General features: G+C 38.8%; 1 protein-coding gene across 1 annotated transcript; it reads left to right on the top strand.

The window, feature by feature from the left end:
* Positions 1-722: 722 nt before the first annotated feature.
* On the top strand, positions 723-21452 carry SERPINB11 (serpin family B member 11). Its single transcript, XM_026495951.4, has 8 exons — positions 723-791; positions 6132-6316; positions 7218-7277; positions 8445-8573; positions 10878-10995; positions 17474-17616; positions 18315-18470; positions 20547-21452. Exons 2-8 carry the CDS (start codon positions 6149-6151, stop codon positions 20949-20951), a joined length of 1179 nt encoding a protein of 392 aa, XP_026351736.2. The 5' UTR covers positions 723-791; positions 6132-6148; the 3' UTR covers positions 20952-21452.
* Positions 21453-21800: the final 348 nt, after the last annotated feature.

Genomic DNA, 21800 nt, shown 5'->3' with positions numbered 1-21800 from the left:
AAGAACAGCCTCTGGGAAGCTAGGCTTGTCTCATAGTGCTGATTCTGGCTACTGCACAGCCCAAACAGTTTTTGTCTCCAGCTTTGATGTCTACCCTTAATCTATAATCTTTCTTGCATGGTGCTGAATCATACCTCTGAACTCACTTTAGGTAGAGGTAGCTTGTTGCTCCTTCCAAGCTTTTAAACTGAAACCACTGCTTGAGCTCATTGTTATGTCCTTTTTATGGGACAAGAATTACCTGCCAGCAGAAGCTCTTCACAAAAACATATACTCCATGCAAGAGAGCTTGGAAAATCTTGGGATGAATGGGCCTCAGGCCAGAAAGCATTCATCATGGCTAGAGTCTTTCTGTCACAGCTGGAATCTTTCCTTTTGAATCGCTGTCTGCCATGCATACTGAAACAGCAATCTTTGGAATTTTTAATATGGTGCTGCTAACTTGAATGTGTCCCAGTTATTCTTTTTAGAAAGACAGCTTATTTTCTTGAACAGAGATTAGGCTTGTAAATGTGTCCTCATTAGCAGGGCAGAAGGAGGTTAAGAACTGGGCACTTATCCAGAAAGCCCTGGCCATCCCGTGAGTGTCCTGGATGCAGAGGAGCTCTGGGTGGCCTGTAGGGGGACTTCCTTTTCAGGGCTGCCCTTTCTGCCAGGCGGATGTAGAGCTGAATCACTAAGGACACAATGGGAAGGGAGGGGCAAAAAATAAAGGCTTTATATTTCCTCTCCAGGGACCAGCTCCCATCTCACCTGCCAAATTGTCCACTTCACCCCGGAAAGCAACAAAGGTAAAGAGAAGTATTTCTGTACTTCATTATTTCAGCTGTGCTTGTTGTCCGAGAGGAGCAGATAAGAGCAGTATAATGGGGCAGTTGGACAGGTGTGTAATGAGCCAAATGAGCGTGAAGATTGTTTTTGGATTGAGTGTGTCTTTTGCTGATCTCTTGATGAACACATTAACATGTTTGCAATACATTAACGTTGATGGTGTGCATTTTTAAAATCCTTGAGGCAGGCTGACTGAATTTCAAACCTCTGATTTGTTTAGCAAAATAGATCCCTGTTGATATTTTCTACTTACTAATAACCCTTATTCAGAGCAGAGCTTGTTGCACATGGCTCTGGCGTCTGTGTGATGAAACTTTTCTTAGTTCCTTAGAAGGTCTTAACTGCACTGGAGTGACCTTATTAGTAACTTAACGTGTTGGGAAGAATGCCTTACAATGTTCTGTCCTCTTGCAATACTTTAGTGGCAGTATCCCCTTTTAAGATACGTTTCTTCCTCACATTTCCTGAATAGTTCTTTTTTCTAGGAATCCTCTTTCTTAACCTAGAAGGGCTGCAGCCTTGGGCATCCTGTTACTGTTTTTCTCCCATGACAGCTTCCAGGTGACACATTCCTTTTGCTTGGGGGGGATTTTTCTTCATCTAAAAGCAGATAGAAAAGTACACTAAAAGAAAATTTCTGCCATTCCTTCCTTTTTCGGGAGCTCACTTCAAAGTCCTTCTGTGGGTCTGTGCATCTGCAGTAGGGTTCTGTGTGTCTTGGGACTTATGTCTTTCATGGCGTGCTCTTTTCTGAAACCAAATGCATAATATTAATTAGACTAGAAATTATAAAACATTTATACTGTTGATTTCTCTAGTACATACCCATTGTTGGGTGATTGTGCAAGACACGGATGACTTTACAGGTAGGTTTTCCCTGCCCTCGAGGAGCGCTAAGTCTAATGAGGAAGACTAACTTATTCAGTGAATAAGAATCTGTAAATTCGTCCACACATTTGTGTCTCAGTGTCTCACAAAGACAACTACTCAGGTGTAGAAGAAACAGTCAATTAAGGTTACCAGGTAAAATCCATTGAACACCAGATTAATGTGGATACTCTGTTGTGCTAACAGCCAGAAGGGTGAAATTTTGGAAAATGAATGATGACAGTAGAGCTCTTAAGAGCTAGGTTAATGATAGTGAAAACTCTGTCTTGCAAATAAGTGTGCCAAATACCAAAGTTCATGCATTAATTTAAGCTATGTATTCCCAATAACTTTTGAGAAAAACCTAAACCTAAAGCTTTTCTTCTTGGTGCTATGGTTAAATGCTTGAAGAGCTAGAAGATCTTATTGTGAAGTGAGGGAAATAATACTCTATTTAATAACCATTAACTGTTAGAGTACACCTATCAATGCCTTGTATCTTGGACAGAATTTCTTAATTTTTCTGGTAAGATGCTATCCTTATAAAATAGGGATAATAATGATAATGCCATAAAAATAAAACCATTTTACCTCAAATAAAAGCTTATCTGAGTAGTATCCAGTGGCAAGTGGAAAGAGCATGGGTTTCAGAACAGATGGGCTTGTGTTCAAAATATGGCTCCCCCACTTACAGTGTGTGAATTCCCAAACCCTCACTGCCTTGTCTGCAAAACTGGGGTAACACGACCCATCCTGTAGGACTTAAATTCTGAATAATGTATACAGTGCTTGGCACCTACACGAACCCTGCCATTCAGTCATTTCCTTTACAAGGAAATCTCACACAGGTGTGTAAAGGGGTGTGTGTGAGGATGCTCCTCACAGCCCTGTTGCTGATGGTGTGGAGGAGGAGGCCATTGGGTGTCTGTCTCTGGGGAGTGGACAGGCAAAATGTGAAAGCATGAAAACACAGTACTTACAAGTTACAGATGATGTTTCCAGAGTAACCTGGATGAGTCTTAAAAATGTAGTACTCAGTGAAAAATAAATTATTTAATGTAAGCTCATTTATGAAAACGAAAAAAATGCATAAAGTAAAGAAACATTTTTTAAGGACACGTGTAAATAAAAGAATATGCTTTAAACAAATTATAAGTGTTGTCTCTGGGGATGGAAGAGAAAGGAAATGAACTGGGTTGAAGTCAATAAGCAAAGAAGAGAATTGTGGCCCAATGATGGCTGTGCCAAGAAAACCAAGGGGTGTGATTACTTCAGTCCTCTATGCTATGTGGTTAAAAAAGAAGAAAGAAACAAACAGGTTAATAATATAAGAGTGAATAGGGTGCCTGGGTGGCTCAGTTGGTTAAGCGTTTGCCTTCTGCTTAGGTCACAATCCTGGGGTACTGGGACTGAGTCCTGCATCGGGCTCCCTGCTCAGTGGGAAGTCTGCATCTCCCTCTGTCCCTCCCCCCGCTTGTGCTCACTCTCACTCTCTCTCTCTCACAAAAATAAATTTTAAAAAATCTTTAAAAAATAAAAAAAATAGGAGTGCAAGGTTCACATAGGTGGTCATATCCCCATACTCTTTTCCTGGGTGCCTCCATAAGTGTAGGGCTACTGTAACTCTGCTATGTAGGCAGGCTTTTTATAATGACAATATGACATAGATTTTAAGAGAATAAGTTTACATTTACTTAGAAATGTGAAATCTGAAATTGCATTCTAGAGCCTGACTCCATTAGCTAACAATGTATACTGAAATGCAGAATGCAGTATGAAGAGTATAAGGTTTGGACATGCTTCATGGTTGGACCAAAATCGGTTTCTTATTAAAGTAACTCAATAAAGAACTTTCAAGGATGTTATTATTATTAGACCTGTTACAGAGAGCTCTATTAAAATTAACTTGAACAGTGTCCTGTTAAAGGTATATACTAGTATTTTCATTAAATAAGATTAGCACTAGTTTTGTGTTATACCTTTAAAAAAAACTATTAGGAGCAAAGAAAAATACAGTCCAGTCTGATAATGTAACTGCTAGGCTCTATTATACTATGCTGGGTGGTCTGATGAATAGAATAGGTAGCTCTCGTCCTTAATGATTATTTTAAGACAACTAGTTTCAATTACAGGGATGTGTCATCACCATTTCTTGCCGTATAAATTTGGTGGGTCATTATTTTGAAAGTCCCCAAGTGACATGTTTCCTTTCAGTCTCTCTCTGCCTGAGAAATGCTGAGCTGTGCACTGTCCTCCCTGCCCCAGATCTGAGGCCTTTACCCTAGGCTTGGCTTTGTTTGGCTTGTAAGGCACAAAACACTATGTTTTAGTGACAGGTATGACACTAATGTCTAAATCAGTAACCCAACAGAGTCACACCCCAGAGAACACATTTCCAGTGAGCTCAGCTCAGATATATACTGTCTGAAAACAAGGCAAGTTAGTAACTAAAATAAATATACATGGGTGGAGGTAATAGACTGGCTGTCTGTCATAATAGCCTAGAGAATACAGGCCTGGACTTGGATTCTGTAAGAGTGCACACCTGTAATCTAGAAGATGAGAGGAAGAAGAATGAAGTAGTTCCAGATCGCTGGGGGACTAAATGAGGGAAAAGATGTAGCTGGGCTAGAAATGTGTGAATGTGAGGTATGTGGGCTAATTGGTTCTAGCGGACAAGGGTGTATAAAGAAATCCCTAAAGTAAGTCGGGATGCTTTTAGCTGCAACTAGTGGAAGACTTGATTAAAATGAGAAAGTGTAAGGAAACATCATCTTACATGACAAGAAATCCCAAGGTAAGACAGATCCAGGGTGGGTTAATCTGTCTACTCAGTTAATCCATCTACTCGGTTCTGTCCACCATTCCTCTCTGACATCTGGCTTATCCTCCTGGGCTGGCTATAGCACACTCCCACAACTAGCTGTCATGATAGTAGTCACATGAAGACAAAACAACTCTGAGAGGAAGAAGAGGGCTGGCTTCCCCCATGAGTCTTTTATCAAAGGGAGGCCTCTTCTAGAAGCCCCGCAGTGACTTTTTGTCCTTATTGGCAAAAATCATGACACCTTCAGATCTTTAAAATTCTATTTATTTCCCTCTAAATTTGACTGAGGAATAATTGAAAAATATAGGGGCGCCTGGGTGGCTCAGTCATTAAGCATCTGCCTTCGGCTCAGGGTGTGATCCCAGAGTCCTGGGATCGAGCCCCGCATCAGGCTCTTTGCCCCCCTGGGAGCCTGCTTCTTCCTCTCCCACTCCCCCTGTTTGTGTTCCCTCTCTCGCTGGCTGTCTCTCTCTGTCAAATAAATGAATAATATCTTAAAAAATATATAATATTATATATTTAAAGGGTGCAATGTGATGATTTCATGTACATAAACATTGTGGAATGTTTCCCAAGATCACATCCATCGCCTCACATAGTTAACTGTTTTTTGTTTTGTTTTGTTTTTGGAGAGGATGCTTAAGATCTACTCTCAGCATCTTTGAACTATACATTACCATAGTATTAACTGTAGTCACCATGCTGTACTTAGATTCTCAGAACTTCTTATAACTCAAAGTCTGTACCTAATTAGTCACTAATGTGGGATAATTACCTCAGTTGGCTTAAGCCAATCAAGGAAGTACTTCTTCTCTGAAGTACATGGCTAAGAGAAAGCCGCTTCATGGGATCTGTGTTTTCTTAGCAGAGAAGAAGGGAAGGGAAGGGCTGAGCAACAGGCAATCAATTTTTTTACTGTGCCATCTGGGGAGAATTTGAAGGTATCTGGAAATAGAAAAGTGTTCTCCTCCTATGAGGCTGTGAAGGTGGGTAGTCTAGTGGGATAGCATTTCGTTTGGCTGAACTTGTGTAACTCGAGAATTTCTTTTTTTAAAAAATATTTTATTTATTAGAGAGAGAGCGAGAGCACGAGTTGGGGGCAGAGGCAGAGGGAGAGAGAGAAGTAGACTCCCCGCTGAGCATGGAGCTGGATGCAGGGCTCAATCCCAAGACCCTGAGATCATGACCTGAGCTGAAGGCAGAGGGGATGCTTAACCAACTGAGCCCCCCAGGCGCCCTCGCACGAGAATTTTTCTATACAAATTCCAGGATGAGGGGGGTCTTATGGCATGGACAGTAAGAGCACAAAGACCTAATTCCTTCTGCTCTTTTGCTGCAGAACAATTTTAAATGTATACAAATGATAGTGAGACAGCTTTGAAATACTGGTTGAAAGGAACAGATTCTTCTATTCGTTAGAATCTGAAACTACTGGGAATTCCCACCTCTATCATTTACAGATTTCTCAAAAACTATGAATATGTAATTTTTCATGAAACAGTGCACTCAGACTCTTAAATTCATGAAATGTAATAACTGAACTCTATAGATTATCTGTATTTCCAAGTGATATTCTGAGATTTTTTTTTTCCCCATCTCTTCTCAGATACTGCTGGGCATAAAATGGATTCTCTCAGCACAGCGAACGTTGAATTTTGCCTTGATGTGTTCAAAGAACTGAACAGTAACAACGTAGGAGATAATATCTTCTTTTCACCGCTGAGCCTGCTCTATGCTCTAAGTATGGTCCTCCTTGGTGCCAGAGGAAACAGTGCAGAGCAGATAGGAAAGGTATGGAACACAGCAAAGATTTCCCCATAGCTTAGAGGTCTTCATGCACCCCTGTGGGTCAGCCAAATGCTCACATCTTTATACCAAGGAAATTCTGCCATCTTGTGAAAGAAGAAACATTTAGGAAAATCGTATTTCTTAAAAATGAATAATGGCTTAAATAATGCCATAATGATAATGCAAATATCATAATACATGTAGCCCAGTCTCTTCCTTCCCATCAGTGCTCTCATGCATACATTTCTGCAGTGTGCTTTTAGAGTTCACTTTTTCAGTGATTTAAATATGACAGAGAACACATATGTGATACTATTCTTGCCGTCTGGAATTTTAACTTGAAATAAAACTTAATGACACTTTAAAAGCTATCACGTTTTTAAAAATATTCATTAGTACATTTGAAGTTCATAAAAGCCCTATGTAGCAGGTAGGGATTGTTATCCCCATATTGCAGATGGGGAAACTGAGAGGGACTAAGAGAAAAGGGGTGCTTTTCTTGCTCTCAAAATAGGTATTGTACTGGGACACCATGTAATGTTTTACATGACCCCAGATGGGCACTGTCATAGTAAATAGCTTGAGAATGGTAGGAGGGGGCAGAAGAGCCTCGTGGACAAGAGCTCCGTCCTGAAAACTGACAGATGGTAGTCGGGGAATATCTTTCTTGAGCTCTGGTTTACCAAGCATGAAATGGGGATAATATTTTCTACTTACAAAGCTGTTGAGAAGGTTCAGTGAGATATATGAAGGCTTAGTTCAGTACTCAGAATATGACATCACTAAATGTTAGCTGTTATTGTTGGTCTTTTTCTGAAATGGAAAAACAGATGCTTGTAAATACTCACTTTTATAGACTGTATGTAGCTTTTGATGCCAGTCGATCCCTCTTTTTCTTTCGTAGGTGCTTCACTTTAATCATATTGCAGAGTCATTAAAACCAGAGTTCAAGGACTCAGCTAAGGTATGATAATATCATTGCTGAGCTGTCAAATGCTCTTTAACATAAGGGCACCAAGAAATTATAGTGCACGGGTTGAGTAACAGAGCCTCTATTTGTCGTTTAAGGGAGTTAGCAGTGTCTCCCTCGATCTACTCCTTTGGTCTTCCTGATAATTGCTACGGCCTGTAGAGTTAACATAATGGTAATAAGGATAATAACGATGATAAAGTCCCCCAGATTTTATCACACAATTTATTGTCATCCTTGCTCAAACTTTCTGTTCTTTTATGGACTGCGCCATAGATCTTAATATGGGATTGAGTCTGCCAGCCTTATCTACAGATTGGTAGATTTTTTCAGTGGGGTCACTGAGGATGGACCCTGATGTTTGCCTTATAGTTAGACCCTGGGAAAACAGGGCCTGATGCTCCCCAGCCCACATTGCCTGGGACCATGGTCTCTGCTCTTTTCTAGTAGGAGAATTCCTTTAGACATCAAAATTATATAGAATTCACACATGAAGATGGTTGTGTTTGATTTTGATTGATTGAGAAAACACATAAATGCCTATAGGTTCACAGAACCCCACTTGTTGTGAGGAGTTGAAAGCTCGTAGTTTGGGAAACTTTGCTTTAGGGACTGTAGGTATACCCCTGTAATGTCCTTGAGTTTGGATGCATCAAAGTTGTAGGTGTAACAGAATTGCTCCTGTGATGGATGAGTAAGGTCAGTTCAGTGAAGGGCTGAAGTGTTTGGTTACATGGTCACACAGAAAACTGAGGCATTGAAAGTAGTGTGATAGAAAAGAGAGATGATTCTGTAGGTGCAGGGATAGCAATAAAACTTGGATCATTGCCCTGAAGACCCCACTAGGATCTCTCTATGAAAACTTGTGCTTTTGGACTAACCCATTGGGGTCAGCAAGTGCTTATGTGTTTTGCAATAGCTTATAATCCTGCACACAATCTGTGAGTAATGTCACGGAGTGCTGAGATTATTGTGCTAGAGGAAATCTAGAGAAGGAACATGCTTTAAACACTCCAACTCCTTGTTTGTTAGTATTCTCTACCCTTATATTCAGAGGCAATCATCTTGCTCTCTACTTATTGTTTTCACATTATTTATAACCCTCCGATGGCAAGAAATCAAGCAACTTAATACTCCATTCTTTGTTTACTGATGCTTCAGTGCAGCCAAGCTGGAAGGATTCATTCAGAGTTTGGAGTCTTATTCTCTCAAATCAACCAGCCAGACTCTAACTATACCCTCAGCATGGCCAACAGACTCTACGGGACAAAGGCAGTGGTGTTCCATCAGGTATGTTCATGTGGAATGCTGGTCCACAACTCTCTTGGCATCCTGTATGTTCTAAATTTCACACTGTAAAATCAGTGAAGAGTGAGAAGAGCTACATGACATTCATCTTTAAGAGATTAAATTTGAGCTGACTTAGAGTTTCAGTGGAATGATTTTACCAAACTCCCATTTAAAGTTGTGAAATATCATAAAAATTTTATTTCTGCAAAAACCACCGAAGTTGTCCAAGAAGCAAGTTCAGGGATGAAGCACAAAACAAAGTAGTTAAGAATTCTCTTGTGGATCAGAAGAAAAATGGCATGCATCTCTCATCTCTTTTTCAAAGGTCCTTAATGTCAGATTACTAAGAATCAGTGGAAAGTACACTGGACTGGGAGCCCAGAGATCTGAATTCTGTTCCTTATTAGACATATGACTTTGGACAAGTCACTTTTATCTTTATTAAAATGAGAGAATTAGACTTAAATTCTTACTAGCTTCAAGATTCTAACATTGTTTATAACATTTCCCAACGGTATTATAATAATGTAGTTTTATTGAGTGTTTACTATGTGCCCTTCACTCTACTTAATACATTATAGGTATTATCACATTAACTGTCACACAGTCCTAAAGCATAAGTATAAATTAGCCATTTTGCAGTTGTGAGGCAGATTCTGAAAAGTCCGGTTGACAAAGGTCTCAGAGATAATTAAGTGGCAAAGCCTGAATTTGACCCCTGACCAAATCCATCTTCCTCTTTCAATTGCTGTGTTGTCCTGCTGTGATAGAGGTGAAATGCTAGCCTCAGAGACATAGCTTTTATTTGACCGGTTTTATTTACATGCCAGCTGGGGGAAGCAGGATGAAGTCCTGAACTTTTAATGTTTTTCTCTAGTCTGGTAGTGCAGTCTGTGTCTTATAGTTGATTGTCAGAATTTCCTTCTATTGTCCTAAAAACATAGAGGGAATATTTTATGGAGTACTTGCTGAAGTGGCAGGGATGAACAGTCATGGTCCCTGAAGTTGGAACACTCCTCTTACCCCTCTGTCTCCCCAAAACAGTGATCTGGACATAAATAGCAGAGAAGTGTTGATTTGGGATAATGATGATTGCATCTGTTCCTGAAGTGTGAAGCTCCTTGTTAGTATCATGAAGATTGTCATGATCTGTATCATGGACGAGATATTATTATCTGGAAAAACTTTCATCTCATGGGCTAAGGGTGGTCACCTAAGCATGTTCCAACCACAGTTGGACCAGCTCAGGACAAGAATCATCCTGAGGCCTAGATTCTGCCCTTAGCAAGCTTTCTTTTTGTTCTATACTGGATTTAGTCCCAAGAGAACCCAGTTAAACAAATGGCAAAGCCAAATCCCAGGTGGCCCTTTTCATACTTGTCATAGTTCTAAATCTTGTATCATCCTGCTCAGTTCATGTTGGGGTGCTGGGTCCTGCTGGACTATAGAGGTATGTCCCCAAGTTCTCAAGAATGGAATTGCAGGTAGTTTCACTTGGGTCCATGTAGATCTGGCTGCTGCCTCGGCAGTGAGGCAGTGGAAAGTTCCCACTTATAGGGATCAAGGGGCATGGGTGGTAATCAGTGGTGGGTCCAGAATGTCATATGGGGGCCAATTTGGGAACTTGGTTAAAAGGGAGGGCTAGGTTCTTTATACTGAATTTGCACACCATTTTTACTTGGATAGTATAGGTGAATAAAATAGTGAGTTCCTTAAGATATTTTTGTTCACGTTTTACATAAAGTTGAAAAAATGCAAATTATGTACATCAGAGAATATTGTTACTGTTTTATCTATAATGACTTTTGGGGAGGTTGATATATATATAATACACACACACACACACACACACACACACACACACACACCATGGGGAGACCTGGCTCTCCATTAGACCTCAAACAAGCAAAATGTACTCACTCTGGTCCTTACTTATGTAATCACTCTAGATCTCAGTGTTCCAATGTAGAACATAGGGCAGTAACTCCCATTTGTCTGCTTTGAGAGGACAGAGTAGTGAGAGTGAACTGCAACTTGCCATTTTGCTTTGAACATTTTAGAATGAAGAATGCCAATGATATGACAGAAGAAACAACCAAACATTTCTGATCATTGCTTTTGGAAAGCTTTTTGATTTGAAATCCATTTGTTTTATTAAGAATAAATACACGTGGATTCTGCTTCCTCGCAGATGTATATGCATGAGCTGCTTTTGTCTCTGTGTTGTAGATTTTAGAACACATAGAGCTGTAGGCTTTTGCTTCGCTTACACTATTTTTTGTGTGATTGTCCTTTATTTTACAGCAATATTTAACTTGTTCTGAGAAACTGTATCAAGCCACACCACAAACTGTTGATTTTGAACGGTGTCCAGAAGAAACGAGGAAAACTATTAATGCTTGGGTTGAAAGTAAAACTAATGGTAAGATTAAGTCCCACATGTGTCTCCAAACTTTATTCACACTGTTTTGATAAGCTCCCTGAGTCAGTGTTAATAAGGAAGCTGGGTGAAGTCCAGGAGCCAGCATAGGCAGGTCAAGAATGGAGGAAATGAGGGATTATTTTGAAATATTTGTAAGTATCCTCTACAATCATTTGTCCTGACTGGGAGCCAAGCTTAGTGACTGAAAATGAGAAGAACACTATTTCTACTTTCTGCGATTAAATTTAATTAAATTTAAATCTACCTTTCACGATTTTAAAATAAACCTTTAATTGTCAAATATTTCTTTAAAATTGGCAGGTTAAATGTTTGGATTTAAAGATGTATCCATTTCATTATTTAAAAAAATCTAGTTAAGGAAAGATTTAAAGAAAAACAAGTAGAGAGAATAATATAATGAATCCTTATTGACCCATCACTCAGCTGCAGGATTTACTACCTAAAGCCAGTCTTTCAGCTATACCCTCGCCCTTTTCCCACTACCTCTTCCAGGACAAATCCCAGAAACCCTCTTTTTGTCAGGCTGTTTCCTATCAAAAATACAAGTTATTTAAAAGAAAATACCACTGCACCATTATTACATCTGTAAATTTAAAAATAATCATTTAATATTAACAAATAGGCAGCGAGTTTTTGTATTTTCCCAATTGTCTCTTTTTTTGTTTGAATCAGGACCCAAATAACATTTATACATTGCAGTTGGTCAGTATGTTTCTTACATTTTGACTTTTAAATTAAACTTTTTTGATTGAACTATATATACTTATAGAAAATTCATACAGTCTATGTTTGCTGTTCAATGAATTATCACAAAGCAGAAATTATCACAAAGCAGAAATTATCACAAAAGTGAACGCCCTCAGGTAACCTCCCTCTACCTCTACCAGGTCAGGGAAATAAAACATAGTTACTAGGAAGGGCACACTCAAAGGCGGCTCTTGTGCCTCCTCCCAGAAACTAACCCACCCTATTGCCAAACATTAAAACTTCTCTGACTTCTTTTACTGTGTATTAGTTCTGCCTATTTAAAAATTTCATGTAATTGGAATCATAAAGCATATATTTAAGGTTTTTAGGTTAACATTTTGTTTGTGAGATTCAGCCATGTGACTGCAGGTTGGCATGGTTTGCTTATTTTCATTGATGTCCGTTTTGTTCTCTGGAAATACCTAAATGTATTCATCCATTCTACTGGGTCTTAATGAACACTTGGGACATTTTTAGTTTGGGTCTCTTATGAATAGTGCTGCTATGAGCATTTGATGCATATCTTTTGGTACATATAATGAATGTGATTTTGTTGGGTGGATAGCTTGGGATGGAATTGCTGATCATTTAAGGTATATATATATATGCAATTTTGGAGACACCAGTTTTCTAAAGTGGTTTGCCAATGTACTTGCCCAAGCAATGAATGAGAGTTTTATTTATTCCTCAACTTTGCCAACACCTGTTAGTCTTATTTAGTCATTGTGGTTGGTTTACTTTTAATTTGCATTTCCTTTATGAATGATGTCATTGGACATTTTTCATACACTTCTTATCTTCCTTTGTAAAGTGCCCATTTGCATCTTTTGCCTATATGTAAGGATGTTTTGTCTGTTTTTTCTTACACGTTTTTAGGAGTTACTGAATGCATGTGTTGCAAATGATTTCTACCATTTTGTATCTTCCCCTAATGGTGCCTTTGATGGATCGAAGTTCTTAATTTGAAAGGATTAAAATTTATCAGTCTTTTCCTTTATAGTCAGTACGTTGGCATACTTTTAAATAAATCTTTTGCCTACTCCTAGCTCATGAAAATATTTTTATATGTTATATACTAGAAGCTTTATTGTTTCACTATAGTCAAGATTCATTTAAAAATTCATTCCACTCCACATGGACATCTAGTTGACATAGCACTACGTATTGGGAAGAGGATCCTTTCATCACTACACAGCAATATAAACTTTATCATAAACTGGATGACCATATATGTGTGAATCTGTTTCTGCGTTCAGTGTGCTCCGTTTGTCTACTTATTCCCATGAAAATACCACAATTATACTGGCTTTACAATATGTCTTGATAGCTGGAAGTGTTAAGTCCAATGTCGATCCTCTTCTGAGGCTGCCTTGACTTAGCTTGCTTGATCTTTTGCATTCCATATATATTTTATTTATTTATTTATTTATTTATTTATTTATATTTGAGAACAGTTGATGTACAATGTTATATTAGTTGAAAGTGTACAACGTAGTGATTCAAGTTTATACATTATGCTGTCTTCACTACAGGTGTAGCTACCATCTGTCCCAATACATTGCTATTACAATATCATTGACTGTATTCCTTACGCTGTGTTCTTTCCCTTGACTTATTCTCTATCCCCCTTTCCTCTTTGCCCATTTTGCCCAACCCCTGGCTCACCTCCCCTCTGGCAACCATCAGTTTGTTCTCTGTATTTATAGGTCGATTCTGCTATTTGTTTATTCATTTGTTGTTGTTTTAGGCAGTCATAAAGAGGGGTGAGATTGTGCTATTTGTGACAACATGGATGCATCCAGAGGGATGCTGAGTGAAATAAGTCAGACTGAGAAAGGCAAATACCATATGATTTCATCATAAATGGAATCCATACACATTTTAAAATCAACTTGTCAGTGTCTGAGTTTAATGTACTAGTCGAGGGGCGCCTGGGTGGCGCAGTTGTTAAGCGTCTGCCTTTGGCTCAGGGCGTGATCCCGGCGATCTGGGATCGAGCCCCACATCAGGCTCCTCTGCTAGGAGCCTGCTTCTTCCTCTCCCACTCCCCTTGCTTGTGTTCCCTCTCTCGCTGGCTGTCTCTCTCTGTCAAATAAATAAATAAATAAAATCTTAAAAAAAAAATAACGTACTAGTTGAAATTTTAGTTGGAATAATATATATTGAATCTATAGATTTGGAGATAATGGGCATTTTATAATACTCAGCTTCCAGTCCATTTCCATGAAGTTTACCTCTATTTATTTAGGTCCCTTTAATTTTTTTTCAATAACATTGTGTATTTCTCTATGTTAATGTCTTGCGTGTCTTTTGATAAATGGTTTTCAGATATCTGACGTGTTTACTGAATTATAACTAATATCAGTTATGTCGAATTTTATTTGTTGTAGAAATATATAATTGACTTTCATATATAAACATTGCTGAGTTCTCTTAATTCTAGTTTATATATTATTTTAGATTTTCTATAAATACAATCACTTCCTCTTCAACCTTTCTTGATTTTTTTCTTTTCTTGTTGGCTAGTGCCTGCTGCTGAATAGAAGTACTGATACGGGGCATCCTTATGTTGTGTCTTGTTTCTGGATTTATATCTTGTTTCCAAATGATTTTAATAATAATATGTATTTAAGTATAATGTTTGTTGCAGGTATTTTTATGAATATGTTTTTTTCAGATTAAGGAGGTTTCTTGCTACTTCTTATTTGCTAAGAATTATTTTTTCTCTAGCACTGAGAGACTAAAAGAAGTTCTAAATTCTTGGTCTTCACTCTCTGCTGTGTTTCTCCTTTTCTAGGCTTGGGGCAACTTTTGAAACTTCATTATACTTTGAGGGAAAAATTGTTCAGAACTCTCTGTTGAGCTCATCTGTCTGTGTTTCTCCTGTCTCTGGGATTTTTACCCCTTCCGTGTTGGTTCCCTGCTTCTTTGAACTCTATTTTTGGTCTTCCCAACTCTTTCATGATGTCGACAGTTCTACTCAGTTTGTGTCTCTTGCCACTTTCTGCTCAGACTTTTTGCCTCTCCATTGTATATGATTAGCGGTTGCTTCAGAAACAACCCAGTGTAGAATTTTTTAAAAAATGTTTTCAGCTTTCCTTATAGTTCTTGCCAGGGATATTGATCTGTTATAAACTACACTCTCATTGCCTAAAGAAATCTCTTTACATCTCTTTTGATCTTTTAATAATTTCTCTTTTGATCTTTTAATAATTTACCCCCCTTCTTTTTTCTTACAGAAAATTTGTTGAAGGAAACAGATATTTGCCTACATTTTCTCATAGTCTAGATGATGATGACTAACCTTGAAATGCCATCTAGTAATTTCTTCTGTTTTTATATTTCTCATAAATTGGCAGTTTGACCTAGAAACTTGATAAGATTCTGATGATTTTTGCTTATTTGTTTGTTTTTTTACTTTTGACAAATATGCTTCATTGGAGGACGTGTGTTTCCATCAGGAAAGAAATAATATCCGGATGCCCCCCCCCCTTTTTATGATGTTAGTGGTCTTTGATGATAATTGCTTTGGTCCATTATTTCATCAGGAGTTATAAAGTTGCAGGATTCCGATTCTTGCATTCCTTCTTTATAAGCTGGAATATTTCTATATGAGAAACTTCTCCTCATAAAGTATTTGGTTATTCTAAGTACAGTTCATATGAGAAAAACAAAAAAGGAATGCTGGATTCTTTCTCTTCGATACCACTTTCAAAACAACTTTTTTTTTTTCCTTCTAGCATCCTTTGAAGATAGCTAATGAGTTTTAATTTTTTTAAGATTTATTTATTTATTTGAGAGGGGGAACAGGGGCACAGGGAGAGAGAGTCTTAAGCAGACTCTGCACTGAGCTTGGAGCCTGACACAGGACTTAATCTCACGACCCTGAGATCACTATCTAAGCCGAAACCAAGAGTCAGTTGCTCAACCATCTCACCACCTAGGTTCCCCAGCCAATGAGTTTTCTTTTAAAGTATCATTATGAAATCATAAATTTAAACATTTTGGGATGTTTCAATTTATTGGCCCCTTTTAGTCAGAGGTCACATCTTTATATTGGCTCCTAAGTCCTTCTGATACTACCCTTGCAGAATTTGATAGCTTCCTTGCTTTCCAATTGAACCAGATGTTCCAGGCTCATGTCCTTCTCCTGACCTAGAATTATTTACCTCTCAAAGAAATCCTGGATCATTTTAATGATAAATGATATTTAGAGACCATAATCTGGGTACAAGAGTACTCATTGATACTGGCTAGGTTATTGTTTATAGGCCTTCTCAGTGAATACATTTTTTAGATGAAATACAGTATAATTTCTTACTGATATGACCAGTTCAAATTCAGATTCATAGGACTTTTACTTAACATCCCCTTTTTTTATACCTGTCTCTCTTTTATTTCATGTCAAAAATCCTAGATTCCAGTATAAACAATATTATTGAAAAATCACATCATCCAACATAAACACAGTCTCAAAGTAACAATACTAATAAAATATAACAGTAGCTTTAAAGACATCTTTTGCAGTTCTTTTTGTCCTTGTGGTAAATTTATCCCACTAGAAATATACAAATTACCATGTTGAAATCATCTCTCTCTGTGTGGTTATGCCACCAACTCATTGTACCAGTAGTTTCTAAGGTTTATGAATATAGACAATCATATCCCTTGATACAGGAGAGAAGTTTATTGAGTAACAAAATTAGGATGAAATAACATCAAAGTATAAAGTTAGAGCTAACTACATTCATGAAGAGCATGTCAGTAATATAAAATAAATACTTCTCTGAGCATAAAGACCATGTTTCTAACATATTTGTTTCTTATTATTTCACTTACCAGTGATAAACTCTCAACAGTATTTTGTTGATTGATAGACTGATGAATATTATCCAAGCTTAGTAATAGGTGACCAGATTAAAATATTTATTCAGTTCTTTGTATTAAGTTAGAAAATGCTTGGAAAGGTCTACAAATTTTTCAGATTTGTTAATTTACTTAGAACAGTAGTAGAAAAATTAAGCTTAGAGTGATGTTCCAGATATCCCTATGTTTCCTATTGTTAGATTATATTCCAAAAAAGGTTTTATAAATTGCAGTGTACTGGGGTGAACCAAGAGAGCTTGGTGTTCAATCTGATTGGTATGTTTACAAAGCAAGGTACACCTTGTATATTTTTATGAATTGTGATTTTCAGATGTGTATTTACTTTAAATCTTGGTATATACTTGTGACACACTAATTGCTAGGACATTGTAAGAATGAATGAATCTTTTGAATACTTAAAATATTTGGATGTGGTAAGGTGCTGGTAAGTATAAAGCCTGATAAATATTAAAAGGAAGCCATAAGAGATCATTAAAAATTTTCTAAATAAGCAGTAATATATAGGAGTGCATTGGATATAACTAGGCATAAGACAAGTTGATCTTTAGCTGATATACTAACTATTCCCTAGATGCCGTCTTCTGATTAGAAATAACAAAGCATTCAATTCTTGGACATAAACTTATTTGGTAAGGACAGCCTCGATGACCAGGAGATAAGTAGTTCTCCTGGCATCTCAAATTTAAAACGAGCCTTAAAAAAGAAATGGTTCCAAATTTCTAGTGACTCTTCAACTCTCTGTTGTTAATAAACCCAAGTTCAAATCCAAATACATTATCTGGTTGTTTTTTTTTGTTTTGTTTTGTTTTGTTATCATTATAAGGAAAAGTCACAAACCTCTTTGGAAAGGGAACAATTGACCCTTCTTGTGTAATGGTCCTGGTGAACGCCATATATTTCAAAGGACAATGGCAAAATAAGTTTCAGGAAAGAGAGACAACTAAAACCCCTTTTCAGCTAAGTGAGGTAAGTATTTTGTTTTCAGATTGATGATAAGTTCAGAAGAATGCTATAATCATTTAAGGACAATTTAGCAAGTTTTAGTGAAAATACTGGTTTAAGTTTCCAGAGGTTTCTTTCATTGTGTCTTTTATGAATTTTATTTTCATTTTTCCTCATAAGGTGATAGTAACTTTTCCCAAAGGGCACCTGACTGGAGCCTTTGGACAATGGGGCCGCCCTGGCAGAGAAGAGAGCCTGCCCTCTCCTTATCGTTCCCTTATCCACGCATTCTTTCCACATATGCTGTGGCTATTTTCTCAGCACAACAAAACTATCTATAGTGTTTTTCTCCCAGATAGTCTCCAATTGGCTTAAAGAAGAAAATGATCCTATTTTTCCACATAAATCATTTTAGGTGGTAATGTTGGCTTTGGTTTGGGGAAACATTATTGTTATTCTATATGTTACTATACATATATATTTTATATGGAGATGATTATATATATTATTTGAACTAGTGAGGCTCTAACAATGATTTATTTTAAAATAAAAAAATAACCTTTGCAAAGGAAAGTAATAAAGGGTATACCTTATTGTTTATATTTTCCCCATGCCTTTAGTGTTAATGCAGATATTCATGTTAGGCAAAAAAATCAGTGTGCGTACATTTGCATGCATATAGGTAACTATTCTACCTACTTACAACCTTTTTTAAAAAACAGGGTAAAAGCGTATTTGTGGAAATGATGTATCAAACTGGAACATATAAATTAGCCTTCATAAAGGACCCGCAGATGCAAGTCCTTGAGCTGCCCTATGTTAACAACAAACTAAGCATGATCATTCTGCTTCCAGGAGGCACGGCCAGTCTGGAACAGGTAAAGACTGCTAATGTGCAGAGAAAGCGTGTGTGCTCGTACCTGCCCTCCCCCAGCTATGTGTACCGCATGATGCTGGTGTGGTCAGTCCCTACATCAGTCACACTGGGTTCCGTGGGATTGCCCCTGGGGCTGTGAGAGGTGCCTGCCTTCAGGACAGTGTATTCTGGGGGAATAATCTATTCCTACATCAAAGAGGGCGCAAGGAGGCAACAGTGCTGTCTTGTACTAATACCACACCTACTGGTTACTTGACACTTGGGAAACATCTTTCTGTGGTAATGAAACTATAATGCTGCTTAGGGTCTTAGTCCACAGAAATCTGATTAGCCATCTTCCCTCTCAGGAGCAGTTTTTCCAACCCAATTATACCATGCTTTCATGAGCTAACCACCCTTATTAGCATCCTGGTTTTGTGGGGGAAATGAGTGCCACAGCCACTGAGAACAGGTTGTGGTGGCAGGGGTTTGGGTCCAGCCCCCTCTCCCTGGCAGCAGCCAACGCTGTCCAGCACAGAAGCAGGCAAGCCACTGATAACGGAGTGACTACGCTTCCTCCCAGCCTTGCTGGGACTGCCCAGTGCTCTGCTGGAATGCCACACAGTTTCTTGGCAGACCAGCTGTGCTTCTGGGATCTTGGGGAAGGTGGCCTACACCCACGGATGGGATGGCCACAGTCAGGGGTTTCTAAGTCAGGGAGGGAGTGTCTGCCTGAGGTTAAACAATGTGGCAGGTGGATGGGGGATAGGGAAGGCTTCTTGAAATGCCTGAGCCAGGATGTATGTGTTTGGACCTCTAGGAAGAGAAGCATGGGCATGGCCATGAGAACAGAGTGATACTGGTGTGGCCAATTCAGAGGGGCTTGGACCTCTGGTTGCCTGTGGTGGGCTGCCATGGGAAGATATTTGGAGGCAGATTGCATTTTGGAAGCAGTTTAGAAGTGGTCTTTATCAGCTTGTGTTGCATTCATTTATTTGTTCATTTATTCATTCATATACCAGACATTGAGTGTTTATGCTAAGAATTCTAGTGGGTTCTAGAACACAGACAAATGCGTGGTTCCAACACAGAGTTATAAATATCATGTAACAAGTGCCACGATAAACTCTGCCGAAAGTCCTATGGAAGTAGAGAGAGTAGAGAATGAGGAGATCAGGAAGGCTCCTCATAGAGTAATTTCGATGTCTCACTGGAGGGGTAGAAGTTGAGTAGGTGGAACAAGGGCACTCTGTGGTCTAACCAGAGCAAAGAGCACATGCAAATGCCCTAGAGGTATGAGGCCACGAAGCGGGATTTGCATCCTGAAGTCAGGGTAACTTAGATTAGGGCAGAAAAGGACGACAGGAAAGGATAGTTAGGAAGAAAAACCATCTTTACTTTATGTCTGATTGTATATTGTCAGGATGAAGAGAAGGTGCCCGAAAGTTTTCAGCTCTCATAGTTGAATGTTGGGGTTTTGGATGCCATTTAGAGCTGTGGGGAGGGCTGGCTGGAGGGTGTCAAATGACCAAGGGGAGAGCTTACGTGAAATTATGGCACTGGGTGGAGGATGAGAAGCCGGGATGTGAGGCTGCATGGTTAGATGGAGGCATGAAGGGGCGTGTAGAGCTGAGCTTCAGGGGGAGCAAAGCGGAGAAGGACAGGAGGGAAAGGAAGCAGAGCGGAGTGAGGGGATGGTGGTGTCACAGAAGCCAAAGGAGAAGCAAGTTCATAACAGAGGTTGCGACGAAATGTTTCAGGTTTGAGAACCAAGAAGAAATGGTGAATTCACCCAGAACACACACAGACTCCAGAGACAAGAGAGGGAGTATAGGTGAAGCCTGCATGCTGAGGGAGGTCAGGCAGAAGACTGTAGGATACACATTTGAGGTGTTGACTTATGAAACATGGGACAGGGAAGACGTGGCTGAGTGCGAGATGCTGTTTCTTTTTTCCAGATGGGACTTGAGCACGTTTTCAAAGTAGGAGAGAAAGCAATACATTGAATCATTCCCACTGGGAATTATAAAACAAACAGCATTTAATACAGAGAGCTCGTATTAGGCTCATGTGGACTCATCTGTGTTTTGTCTCTCAGATAGAGAAGCAGCTGAACACAAAGACGTTTTACGAGTGGACCAGCTCTGCTAACATGGTGGAAAGGGAAGTTGAAGTACACATTCCCAGATTCAAACTTGAAATCAAGTATGAGCTAAATTCCCTGCTAAATTCCCTAGGCATGACAGATATCTTCAACGAGATCAAAGCTGATCTTTCTGGAATATCACCAGTTGATGGCCTGTATTTATCAAAGGTCATCCACAAGTCATATGTGGATGTCAATGAAGAGGGCACTGAGGCGGCAGCAGCCACTGGGGACAGCTTCCTCGTGAAAAGACTCCCCATCCGGGCTCGGTTCCTGGCGAACCACCCATTCCTGTTCTTCATAAGGCACAGCCATACCAACATGATCCTCTTCTGTGGCAAGCTCGCCTCTCCCTAAATAAAACAGCTTGAGCAAGGCTCAGAGTCACAGAGGAGGTGCAGGGACAAACCCATGACTAAAAGCAGTTCATCCCTCACACACCTCTGTACCTTACTTTGCTCATCTGCGAAATGGGTCTAGGATCTCTCTCAACTTATACCTTGAATTGATGAACCTTAAGATTATGGAAATCATGGAAGAAGGTACATTTACAAAAAGCTCCCCTAGTTCTCTTATCTTTGAAGCCTTATTTAAGTGCTATCTGGATGACATAATCAAGTCAATGAGACTAATTTTAAAGGGTTAGATTTGTTTGACTTGTATATATCCATGATCTCTTGAATAAGTGACCAGTCTACCTTCAGAACACCAATTCGAGGGCTTCAACTTTGATTGGATTTTTAAATATTGTAATTTTCCTTGCATGTGTAGATACAACATCATGAATTTTAGCTCAAAATTCTGTATTCACTACAATAAATACATAAAATGCTTTCAATTCTTTAAAGATTGTTAATATACCACAGCAATTAAATGACTTATGAAAGGAGACTGAATAAGGAGAAGTCTAATTCAGTGAACATTTTCATGGAATTTTTGGCCAAATATTTTCAGCCCTAAATTAGAATAATAGATTTTTCTTTTTGCCTCCCTCCCTTCCTTTATTCCTTCCTTCTTTCCTTCATTCACTTTTCTCTGTCCTTCCTTTTCTCCTCCCACCTCCCCTCCCTCCCTTCCTTCTTCCTTCCTCCCTTCCTTCCTCTCTCTCCCTCCCTCCCTCCCTCTCTTTTTTTTCAATAATGCAGTGAGTAAAAGTTCAGAATAGCAAAAAACAGAAATCAGATTTTTATTAAAAATGATTTTTAT

The sequence above is a fragment of the Ursus arctos genome, unplaced genomic scaffold (genome assembly GCF_023065955.2).
Source record: "Ursus arctos isolate Adak ecotype North America unplaced genomic scaffold, UrsArc2.0 scaffold_17, whole genome shotgun sequence".
NCBI lineage: Eukaryota > Metazoa > Chordata > Mammalia > Carnivora > Ursidae > Ursus > Ursus arctos.
Note: the sequence above shows the minus strand (reverse complement) of the source record. Positions and strands in the feature narration are given on the sequence as shown.

Coding starts and splice junctions, on each gene's coding strand:
- SERPINB11 (XM_026495951.4), top strand. CDS start 6,149: ATGGATTCTCTCAGCACAGCGAACGTTGAATTTTGCCTTGATGTGTTC. Junction 6,317..7,217: donor GTGCAGAGCAGATAGGAAAG/GTATGGAACACA, acceptor TTTCTTTCGTAG/GTGCTTCACTTTAATCATAT. Junction 10,996..17,473: donor GGTTGAAAGTAAAACTAATG/GTAAGATTAAGT, acceptor TATCATTATAAG/GAAAAGTCACAAACCTCTTT.